The sequence below is a fragment of the Amphimedon queenslandica genome, unplaced genomic scaffold, assembly GCF_000090795.2.
Source record: "Amphimedon queenslandica unplaced genomic scaffold, v1.1 AMPQUscaffold_13444, whole genome shotgun sequence".
NCBI lineage: Eukaryota > Metazoa > Porifera > Demospongiae > Haplosclerida > Niphatidae > Amphimedon > Amphimedon queenslandica.
In genome coordinates, this window is record NW_003546320.1 from 123,986 (window position 1) to 135,941 (window position 11,956).

General features: G+C 34.9%; 1 protein-coding gene and 1 long non-coding RNA gene across 2 annotated transcripts in view; both read left to right on the forward strand.

Moving 5' to 3' along the window:
* The window catches only part of LOC100639403 (protein arginine N-methyltransferase 5-like), a 45,576-nt gene that overhangs the window by 13,901 nt on the left and 19,719 nt on the right, over positions 1–11,956 (forward strand). The window contains exons 2-13 of the mRNA XM_019995465.1: positions 3,887–4,017; positions 5,137–5,222; positions 5,276–5,410; positions 6,321–6,450; positions 6,908–7,018; positions 7,063–7,115; positions 7,166–7,210; positions 9,956–10,069; positions 10,190–10,267; positions 10,316–10,365; positions 10,414–10,536; positions 10,625–10,709. Of these exons, the coding sequence (XP_019851024.1) occupies positions 3,887–4,017; positions 5,137–5,222; positions 5,276–5,410; positions 6,321–6,450; positions 6,908–7,018; positions 7,063–7,115; positions 7,166–7,210; positions 9,956–10,069; positions 10,190–10,267; positions 10,316–10,365; positions 10,414–10,536; positions 10,625–10,709 (1,141 nt within the window). The remainder of the gene's footprint in view (positions 1–3,886; positions 4,018–5,136; positions 5,223–5,275; positions 5,411–6,320; positions 6,451–6,907; positions 7,019–7,062; positions 7,116–7,165; positions 7,211–9,955; positions 10,070–10,189; positions 10,268–10,315; positions 10,366–10,413; positions 10,537–10,624; positions 10,710–11,956) is intronic.
* LOC109581392 (uncharacterized) lies at positions 11,518–11,796 on the forward strand. The gene is made up of 2 exons (XR_002184613.1): positions 11,518–11,551; positions 11,637–11,796. It is a non-coding gene; the product is annotated as an uncharacterized LOC109581392 (long non-coding RNA).

An 11,956-nucleotide genomic window follows, 5' to 3' on the forward strand; every position in this document is an offset into this window, starting at 1 on the left:
CTATAAAGCTCTTGAGTGAATTGGCTCACAGGTTTGCTCCTATTGAGGGAGCATTCATTACTGCCGTAACAACGCTACTAGATCCTAGGTTTAAGAAACTGGCCTTTTTCCACACCATCATCATCAGATCACGCAGTCAGCCGAATTACAAATGAGGTAGCCAGCCTACTTACTGTATCCACGACTGCATCAGAGAGCGATGAAGTGTCTCCTAGTCATGATGATGATCTGACTCCAGTTGCTTCTTCTAGCAGTCTTTGGGATTCATTTGATGCTTCGGTATATGACTCTACAAGCCACAGGACGGCCCAGTCTCAGGCCATTATCGAAGTGCGGAGATTCTTTGAAGAGCCTAACATAGATAGGACCCGGGATCCATTTCAATGGTGGAAGGAGAACGAAGCCTGGTTTCCATACTTAAATCAAATTGCCCGTAAATACTTGTGTATTCCGGGTTCATCTGTACCTTCAGAGAGGCTTTTTCAAAGGCTGGACAACTGGTTTCTGAGAGACGTAGCAGGTTGAAACCAGAGAACATCGACAAGATGTTATTCCTAAATCAAAACCTTTAAGTTTAAACGTTGTACTTGTAGGCCAGCATGACTAATAGACCGTGCAATTCAGTTAGTGTCTATGCATGCAACTTATACACTATTATTATAACTATTAATAAGTTAAATGGGCGTGGTTAATAGCATGTACTCGGAATTGTACTTGATACCATCGATACTCAGAAAAAAAGTACTCGGAATCGAACCGAATCAATTTTTTTGGTATCGCCCATCACTATTTGTTAATAATTACTTAATAGTATTAGTTATTAATATCGGATGGGATATTGGTATCGGTCTGTATCAGCAATGAAATATTGGTAAATTTCTGTATTGGTGCAACTCTTATAATAATTATCATAATACCTTTTTTGCGCATGCATTTCTGTGACTTCCTTTACTGAAGCACCTTCTGTTTGAGCAGCCACAACTACATTGCTAGGCTCTACGTTCTCCTCTGGAATTTTAGTAGTTCTGGAGGGTATTCTGCTGTACCCCCTGCTGTGCAACTGTTCTATACCATATCTTAAATCAAATCAATCGAATGGCCTAAAATGTATAGAGCGAGGCAGTATCACCTTAATCATCGGTGTCACAGTCATCTTTAGTACTGATGATGACAGCAGACTCAATACTATCGATGAGTACAGGTGGCTCTGTTGCCGAGGATGGAATCAAGATATTCATAAAAGGACAGTCCTTTCTGTCTGTCCCGCTTACTCTATTTCCATCCTTCATCTACAGTTGCATTTATTATGACTAACCACTCTTACAAGTTGCAATTCATCTTTCTATATACCCGGTTCAGTTTGAGTTGGCAGAGGTACCACCCCTTATAACTTTTTTGTTACTAATGCCAGCAACCTGAAACTTAGTCACTTGTCTCTAAATCTGCTGGTAGTAGTAGCTGACACTACACTTGTGAGTAACTTTGGTGTTTCTTTGATAGCATTACTTTTCCTCTTTGTCCCTTTTGTCAAAGAGCACGTACGATTGGTAAGTGTTGCCACACTTACTGATTAATCATTTCTCATTGTATAAGAACTATAACTTCTTTTCACAGCAATGACAAGAATAAATGTTATCTGGACTTGTTGCAATGAATGGATACAAAGGATTGATCATAAGTCCTCATAAGCTGGTATGAAGTGTGTTTTGTTTTTTCCCTTGTCCCTTACTGCTCTCTAGCAATGTTCTCATTGTCTCTTACCCATTTCAGTGCTAAAAGATCTGGATTCAGCTTTTTCAGTAATGTCTCCATCTTCAGGTAGCTGGACAGTCTAAACAGTAGGTAATGACTTCACATCTTGAGAGAAGGTAATGATTTGTCCACTGTAATCGTGGGAGTTTGTAAATAGACATCACTGGTGGTACAGTGGACACCAACATTTTCTTTGCTTTTGTGAGTCAGTATAAAGAAAATTAATAAGCAAGATTCAGTAGTAATAATTGTAATACCTGTAATTGTGGTGGTACTACTCCTGGGCCTATGTTGTTCCCTCTGGAGTACAGCTTGTGTATGTGCTTACCATTGGCGCACTGACTGCACTCAATATGTTGCAGAGATGATGAGAGAGTAGACAAACAAGTGCTTCACTTGAGAGTCCTGACCAAAGATATGGTCTCATGATATCTGAGCATTGTGTCATTTGGAGAAATTTTGTTGTTGCTCTCTTTTTCTTGTGGATAGAACTTGACATCTGTCACCTTCACAGTGTAGTTCTTGGTCACATGTTTTCTCCCTCTGTCGTCTTAATTGAGACCTAGCTCTTTCACTTGCTGAACACGTTTTTCACTCAGGAGTTATCTTCCTCTGCCTTCTCAATTGTGACCTAGGAAGTTGTTCTACCTCATGCAGTTGTCTGTTAGGATTTGTCTCACGCTGTCTTCTTGATTGAAACTAATTATTCCCGTGGTTTTTTTCTCTGCTGCATTCAATCCTGAGTCTGATGCTGACTGAGCTTGACGAGGCCCATCCTTGGCTCTCTGTTTGGCCCATTGGGCTTCTTTTTGTTTAGTCATTTTGTTTATCCTTGGCTCTTGATCAGGTTCTTTAGGCAGAAAATCGCAGAAAACCTTTGGCTACTCAAATAATGTTATGGTGGTTGTAGCTATATTATTCATATCAGCAGGGCTGCTGAGACAGCAGGAGTGTTCTTGAAATTTCATCTAAATTTTGGTAATTTTTTACCTCAAAGTGGGTGACAGCCATTACTTTAAAGTGTTGGGAAATTTTTACCTCAAATTTTGTAATTTTCACTTTGTTATTTATGCTTTCATACTGAAATTTTTTATGTGGGGAACTCTGAACTGTTGTAATTGGGGCGAGCTCAGGCTTGCCCCACTCTAGCTGTACTCTCAGCCATGCCCCGTCTGTCTGTCTGTTTGTCCTCGTATGTCACCCCTATTTATTAGTCCATTCAAAATAATATGGTATTTAAATTTAAAAAATAGCTACTTTTTTATTGTCTTTTTTTCATCATATACGGTTTATTGTAACACGTGCTGTTAGTAGTAAAAAGCAAGAAAACTCTTAAGAAGGAAACCACTGTCCTAATTCTTAACTCTTAGCATCTATGAGCAGCTTTCAAGGAAGTAGCAGTAGCAAAGAAGAGAAGCGTCTTCTTCACAATGAACATGACAGAGTGATTTTATCAGCAGTAACTTTCATCATGTTGATATGCTTAAATCATGATGCATGCTTTGAAATCATCTGGAGTAGATCATAGATGCATAGATCCAGTTTGTCAGCTTAGGCTCGCCCCTTAATGTTCTACATTTGTCTAGTTATTTTAATTGCTGATATATCAATGGTGTGCCAATGAGTATGAATGGGGGTGGAACCTACATAGTGTAGGGGTGATACCAGTGCCACCCCCTCTCTATGAAACCCTGTTGTTGGTGAAAGCTTTCGCATCTAGTTTTGTGATTTTTATTCTGAATTGAGTGAAATTTTTTTTTGAAGACTTACATGTACATTAATGTGAAATTGTGAAGAATTGTATAATGTTTACCAGCAGGTGAACTGAAGTAAAAGACTTCTCGATTGCTAATTGCGTCCAGCCATTACATAACACATAGCACAGTCATGCACAGTCATAGCACACTCATTTACAGTCCAAGTGCAATGTAATTGCTTGACCAATAATATTGAGCCCTGAGGTTTGAATCTTGTAGTTTTGATGTTTGTGTAAAGCTAATAAATTTAAAAGTCTAATCTGCCTACAAAATTTCCTGCTCATCCTTGAAAGTATGTAGCCTGTGTGTTTGGAAGTATGAAATTACTGACAGTGGATTAAATAAAATTAATGTATTTTTACTCTTAATTTATTTAGGTTTGATTTTGTGAGTATACCATTAGTCCATCCTCGATACAAGCGAGACTTCATTTTTGCTGATGGCAGTCATGTTCGTGATACTATTAGTGAACCTTTGACTCGTAATGATCTAGTTTTACCAAGTGGAGGTACAGTTTTTGAAACTATAATTTATAAGATAGTACTATTGAAATATGATAAAAAGTTGAATGCAACTGTATTTTTTCAGCAACCTTTTTAGCAAGTACTAGATTTCTAAATATGGCTATAAAAACAAGAAGTTAACGTTTAAAGATTTAACTCATTAATTATTAACAGCTAGAGGTGTTGGTGTAGGTTGTCTCATTTGATTTATTGCTACCCACATTTATCATTATGTTGACTTCTGATATTCACCCACAATATTAATGACTGAGAGCAAGAATTGATTGACATAACAAGAAAAAAGTGCTACAGAAAGAGCTGCCTTGCCTATATAATGTAATTTGCCCATCCTCCATTCAAGAAGTTTTATCTACACCACTGTAAATCTTGCAATGCATGTAAAAATGTGCCTTACATGGTAAAAAATGCTATCCCCTCTCTTTTGTTGATGTATATTTTGCTGACATTAGTATATTATATTGAGTGAAGAAAAATTATAATGATATTCATTTAATATACTGAAGCTTTGCATTCTGCTTATGTGTAATGGCCATTGAATGTTCTAATGCTATATAAAAACTTTATGTATTGTTTATGGTCCATTCTTCCAAAGAGCACTTTTCTATGTTGACTCAACGTCGGTAGCGTTGTGTCCTTGGGTGTCTTTACTCTGCAGATACTACTATGCTCATGCATTCTTGACTTCTGCTACAAAGATACAACTGTCATATCAGTTCAGTATGGACCTCAACTCAAGGAGGCACTATTTGAAGTACTCTTGAAGTAGTAAAACCACCATAGTGCAGTCTAATTAACTTTATTTAGCATTAATTCTCAATATCATTTTTATAATTTTATCATTTTTGTACTCTGATTATCTAACTTTTAAAATAATAAACCAGAAATGGACAAAGCTAAATAAAAATTGAAATGCCATAAGGTTTTATTGCCATTCATTGTAGATGAAATGTGAAGTTTGTATTGTAGTTGTAGCACAGCATAAACTCATTTTGTATGATTTAATGAGTCATTAAGTTATTTTATCTTTGTAGAGGTTTATACTTGCATACCTTGTGTTGCTAAACAATTCTGTTAAATTTAACAATTGCATTAATTTTTTACAGAATGGATGAGTTTGGTTGTTGGAAAGATATCTCCCTGGTTGAACGTGGATAGTTATGATGAGAACATTCGTACTAATTCAGAGAAAGTACTATGCAATATTTTTTTTACGCGTTTTAGAATTTTATTTTTTATTATTAGGCACTATTTGAAGAACTGATGTTGTCGATGCACTTGAATATTCCAGTCGTTTTGGTACCTTTGTTAAGTAAAAACTGTGTTAATCTTGCCAGGTGTTTGTTGAGTCATTGTGGATTAATAAAGAGCAATCAAGCAGTTAGTTTTGTTGATGATATTTTAGTACTTAATATCAAGAGTGCATAATATAAGGAGTCTTTAATGCACTTATTTTGTCCTGCTGCATCACGGCGTATTGTTGACATCAGTAGCATCATTATAGTATGATATACAGGAATATACTATTTACACATTAAACACTAAGACCACGTGGCTGAATGATAAGCCTGTGTTGCAGTGTGATGTTATTAAAAACACATGCACTGCTAATTTTATTTTGATGTTTAATGTAAACCTGCTTTGATGTAACTTCCAGGATAGGGTTGTAGGATACTCTCCCTAATATTATGTACTCTTGCTAATATGAATAAAATAATTGAAAGTGTGTGGTATAAAGAACTCAGTCAACTCACTGATATTTCTTAAGTTCTGTGATTTTACATATAATGCTGTATTAAGTGCTTGAGTACCATAGGGCGCCTTTTTTTCGAGGGCGGTAAATTTTGCGTGTTTCGCGATTTTCTTTAAATTTTGTGAAAATTACTTCCTTGAAAATCAAATTAATACAGTACAAGATGGCAGACAGCATAAATTTGTGAAAATTAAATCCGCAAAAGAAAAATCCATGAAACCTATGCCCTCATGAAAAAGACTCCCTATGGTATTTATTTTCAACAGAAAAAAATTGATAATTTACAATGAAAGATGCTAGAGACTTATACATAAAAAGATTGGGTGAAATGTGGCAATTTTAGTACAGGGAGCCTGCATGTATTGAGGAAAATAACGAAACAGTCATGCACTGCAGCACATGCTATAGCTATTGTTAGTGATAGGCAATTATCATCAGTTTAATAAAAAGTATTTTATGTAGTTGAAATGTGATCTGTGCAGTGATTATGATCTGGTGCAGTGTAATTTGCTATGATTGAGATTATTTTATTTCTAGTTTTGGATTCATGTGCCTCTAACAGATCCAAAAAGTACTCTTGAATGTTCAGACTGTGACAGTGAGGACACATGGGACTGGTGGAATAAATTAAGAACATTTTGTGACAATGAGAGACGCTTATCATTAGGTTGGCATTGTTCAAATTACTGTATTTCCTTATATAAAAGCCCAAGCGTCTATATCTGAAAATGTTATTTGAACCTCAAAAAATTAAAAAGATCGAATAAAACTTGTGCCCAGAGTGGGATTAAAACCAGTGACCACTGCTCTGGACTTCAGCTACCTGAGGCTGTATCTACAAGGCATCTGTGCTGTTTTAGGGTTAGATTTGCGTATTTATACTTCATTTCTATTGCTACCTCGGTGTTTATTTGCATCTGGCTTTTATTTAAGGATATACTGTCTGTATTTTGTACCTGACCTATGTTGAACTTTTGATATAAAATTCTATAAACAATATTGATGTGAGGTAGTATCCGCTTGGCATTGGTAGTGTTTGTCATCAGTGTTCATTGCATGCTTTTTTCTTTGTAATAGCAAGGGAATGATCATGTATAAAAATTAAAATTAATGATACTTTATAGCACTTGAAATTGGTTGTGCTGTTCCTTCAAGTATTGTTTTGAAGCGATGGCTTGGAGAACCTGTTAGAGCTCTTGTCATTTCAACTGATCTTTTCATTATGAATAGAAAAGGTAATGAATTCTTAGTTCCTTGTACATATACATTTTTGTTGCAGGATTTCCTGTTTTGAAGCGATGTCATCAAGAGTTGCTGTGCCATTTTTTTAAAGTTAGAATTGCTAGTTACAGATATACATGTATGTGTCATATTTAATTTAGCTTGAGGTACAATTTATTCTTACTGGTGCCAGCCGAACTGAAAATGTAAGTCTTTTTGGTACATTATTGTAGATACAAAAGTCATAGCTCTTGTAGTATGTGCATCTAGTAAACAGGTATTGGTCAAGCTTATTATTTTTAGTAGTTAAGGCTCAGTTTCCAAAGTGTTTCTTGACTGTATGTATTTTTGTACTTTGGTTTTTTCAGACTTCAATGAATTATGCTAAGATATGTCGTTATTATACATGAATTCAGCCCCCACGTGTATAATAATTGTTTGTATGTTGAAACTTACATTTTCTTATCTTTTATATACATGGTATTTGAGAAATAGCAATGATGACTCACTTAGCAAAACTTTGCCCAGTCCCCATTCACCTGAAAGGGGTGTGGCCACTACAAACCAGATGGTGGCATTGATATTAGAGTAATTGAAAGGGATTGGAAACTGCTGTTGGCGGCAGAAAATGCTAGTTAGCTATACCGTATTAATTTAAGCCATTTTGTTGTAATTAATTGTATGTAAGATTGAAAATGGCTGCAGAAATAAAGCAGGTATAGATACATTTCATTAGTTATTGGTTGCCATAATGTCTTATTTTGTACAGGTAGCCCTTTAATTATATTTAAGTAGAAGAATACTCTTTCTACTTGCCCAAGTAGTCTGCTGTGGCAATTGTTATGTTTGCAGTTTGAATTCATTGTTGATCAACATTAGCAATCATGAATCAATGACCATAATTATATATTTTTTGTAATTTATCACTTATATGATAGGAAGTGTGCTAGTGCCCTCGGGTGTGTTCTAAGCATTGGAATAGTGTGATAGTCGATGTCAGAGACACTTAAGTTTTTTTGTTAAAGGTACAAAACAAACCTTTCAAACTTACCAGTAAACTGATCATTACAGAAAGACGAAATCATATTTTAAAATGAAACAAAGTGGCTGCCCTCCACCTAATGATACTCTATTGAATGATTGAATTAGTTATTATCACTTATTAATTGTTTAACACTTTCAAGAAAAAGTTACGAAACAAATGTAGTTGCAACTACTCCCATATAAGAGCAAAAAATCAGTGTATGATAAATGCACCAAAAGGGTTGCTTGGGGGGATAGAAACATCTTTTCACTACTTTATTTCTTATAAATCATGGTGAATAATGACACTACTGACTATTGTTACCCTTTAACAGGTCACTATCTTGCTATAACTTAGCGGCCTTTGCTAAGAAAAAGGATAACCTGCGTCCTTTGCCTAGCAATAAAGTTGATTTAGAAACATTGAAGTTTCTAGTCCCTTTCATTTACTCTAATATCTGTGATGGTGGTTCGGTAGCAAAACAATCTTTTCAGCTTCCTATCAATAAGGATATAATGTCTAAAGACTTTTCAAGAATCAACTCTTGAAAAGTCTTTAGACATGATTTCCTACAAGTGTGGGTCTAGATCTTCTCTCTATCCTGGTAATTATTGGGGTAGAGAGAACCTATATAAGTCTTAGTAAAAGGAAATAAATGCCTACCATTCAAAAACTGAACACTGGTGAATAATGTATACAGCACATTTTAGCTTTTACATCTAATATTGTGTTGAAACAGGTTAACCTGTTAATCCTTTTATTGTTAGAGAAAATGATTATCCTCTTTTAGCTCAGTTGTTTTAGCATATTTTATAAGTCCACCTTCATAAGAAGGGTGGCTTATTCGAGCTGCATGTGATACTAGTAATTATTAAATCATTGGTTATTAATAAGAACACTGATATCTTAAAACAGAAAAACTGGTTGCTTAACCAGTTAGCAACGCTACTTCAGTCTCATTTGGGATAATCATCACTGATAGGATGATGATGTTCACTCCTATTTGCATTCTGCATCAATAGAAGTTATATTTGACACAAAGTTTACCTGATAAAGCCCTACTTTTCCTTGCCTTTCTCATGCTCTTGTTTTAATTCTGTGGTGATGCTTTACAATCAATTGCATTAATGAGCCGATAATTAGTCATGCCTACTATGAATAATTAATTAGTTAATAAAGATTTCTGGCAAGCTTCGTGCACTACCATACTTTCTTACCCATGCAGGATCAGCCCCTATGCATTTATTTATTTTGATTATAGATTTTACGTGTAGCAAGTCTGGCTGTAATAGAAAAAGAAAAATCAAAGCTTATTAGTATGAGAAGACTATGTTTGTTTCTTTGTATGTGCACTTATATCAAGAGTAAATCTACTCTTGCTCCTGTTTATAAAAAATCATCCTTTTTAATTTTCATTAAAACTGGGTGTGATCACTGTGATGGAAATTTTTGAGCTTGCAAGCCACTAAAGTGACCAAGAACAGACAATACTGCTGTCCAAATGCAGCAAGAATGGTTAAGAAAGGAGATATGCCATGTTTTTTTTATTGATGTTATTAACTTTGATCAAGTGGATGAGTCAAAACTGAACTAACGTGGAACATGCAAGAACCTTATAGTTGTAAGATAGTCTGTAGAAAGACAGCCTTAACTTGTGAAGCTGGCAGGACTACTGACATTACCTATAAGTGCAGTGAATGTCTCTATCTTCAATGCTATAAGCAACATAACCTTGGTTGCTGTAGAATGTAGTGCAAATTGACTATATTGAGATATTTACATGTACGTGTGCAATAATAATAATGCTTTGCTTGCTCATCTAGCTGTAGGTCACATGTAATCTTCAGGTTAACATGGCTAGAAGACAAAAGTTGCAAAACTCCCTAATGTTGTATATGCATCTAGTCTTTTGTTATTTTTGTTTTAGGGCTTACAATCTTATTATCAATACTTGGATCATCTGTATATGACACGCAGTGTGCCTGATAAAATGGGTGCTTTTGCAAAAGGATATAACGACTACCTACAGAATCCTCTTCAGGTTTGTGTAATATCTCTTGACTTTAATGTATGTTGTATGGTTATAATCCTTTTGTAATTAGTAAATTAGTTGCCAATTGTTTAGCTTTGTTGATTTTTTTGTATATTGTTCTTTGTTTAGCCTCTGATGGACAATCTTGATTCTCATACTTACGAAGTGTTCGAAAAAGATCCTGTAAAATATGAGAAATACGAAAAAGTAACTTAAGTTACTAAATTAACCGTGTCTTAATTTATGTATCATTAGGCAATTTCTTGTTTTTTGAAGGACCGAGATTCATCTGAGTTACATGAAATGTGCATTTGAGTATATTTGTCACTTTTGTCATTATTTATTTTGTCTAGTGTAATTATGGTTGTTGGTGCTGGACGTGGCCCATTAGTTCAAGCAGCTTTAAAGGCTGCCAGTAAGACTAAGATGCATGTAAAGATCTATGCAGTTGAAAAGAATCCCGGTGCTGTAGTTACGTATGTGTAGTATATGTATGCATTTGTTTTGTGTACACATTTTTGACACTGGCAAGCCTATAGTTTTTGTATTATGCTGTTTGTTTAGATTACGAAATAGACAAAAAGATGAATGGGGAAGTGTTGTGACTGTTATATCTTGTGATATGAGAGATTGGAAGCCTTTAGTAAAGGTAAATAATTTTTGTTTTAGAAAGAGTGGGTTACTGTATAGGGGTTTTATTTTTGTTGGTATAAAATATCAAGGAAGTCAATGTGTTACCGTATAGCAGAAAATTTTTGTGGCACAAACTTTTTGTGGATTTCGCATTTTTTCAAAATCCATGAAAATAAAATCCACGAAAATTGATTCAATATGGTTCAAGATGGCTGAAAAGGAAAAAAACCATGAAAATTAAAGCCACGAAAGTGATTTTTGAACGGATCTGCAAAATTTTTGGGCCATAAATTTTCCGCTATATGGTATACTGTTAATAATTTTAATTTATTTGGTATATTTAAATTAATATTTTTTATAATGCTTTTGCCCATAAAATTGCTTTTTTCTCCCTCAAATGACTTCTTGAACAAAGACTCATGTCAAGATTAATATGAAATTGTACTTTAGTGCAGTTTCACTTAAGACTAATCAGTATAGAATGGACCTTATTCAATAAAATTCTTCTAATTAACGTGCACCTGAATTGGTGGTAAAATGGCGGATTTTTGTAGGAGGGACAGTTTGAACAATCTTCTATTTTATCCAGCCACTCTAGCTTTGAAAACCACTTTGAGCTGTCCTTTTGTTTCAGTATACTCTATTTATCTATTCTGTAAGCTCTTTGGTTGCTGTTTTGGCTTTTATAGCATTTCATCATAGGAATTTTCTCTCCCATGGGCAATTGCTGTTTTTCTAAATTTTGCTTTCAGGAGCCAGGGCGCTTGCCCCTCCATTGCTATGAAAACAGAAGTGTATTCAGCTGAGTCCTATGACTAGTGTCTATCATCAGAGTTAGTCTCAGTCCATCAGGACAAGGTACAGTGGAACAACTCACTCAGTTGTCATGTTGCAGCTTGAGTGTGGATGATTATGGCCATCTTTTCTCTTCTTAAAACTACAGGATTAGTCTTTATTCACATGTATGAATCACTCCAAGAATCATAAGTGCGCTTGAATAGTTGAGCATCATGTAGCTAGCTGTTAATAGTGACGTCTAGTATGAAGTGAAACAACTTCCATTGTCAAATGAATTTTGTACTAATGTGAAAAATTGATGTTAATTGCAATTATTTTTGTTAATCGTCTAGATTGTTTCAACTTATTGTGTATACTGTTTATCATAAATTGTTGTAAATACATGAATAGCCGTGTATACAAATGTAATGAATGTAGTGACAATAACGACAACAATAATAATGCTAACAACAATAATAATGCTAG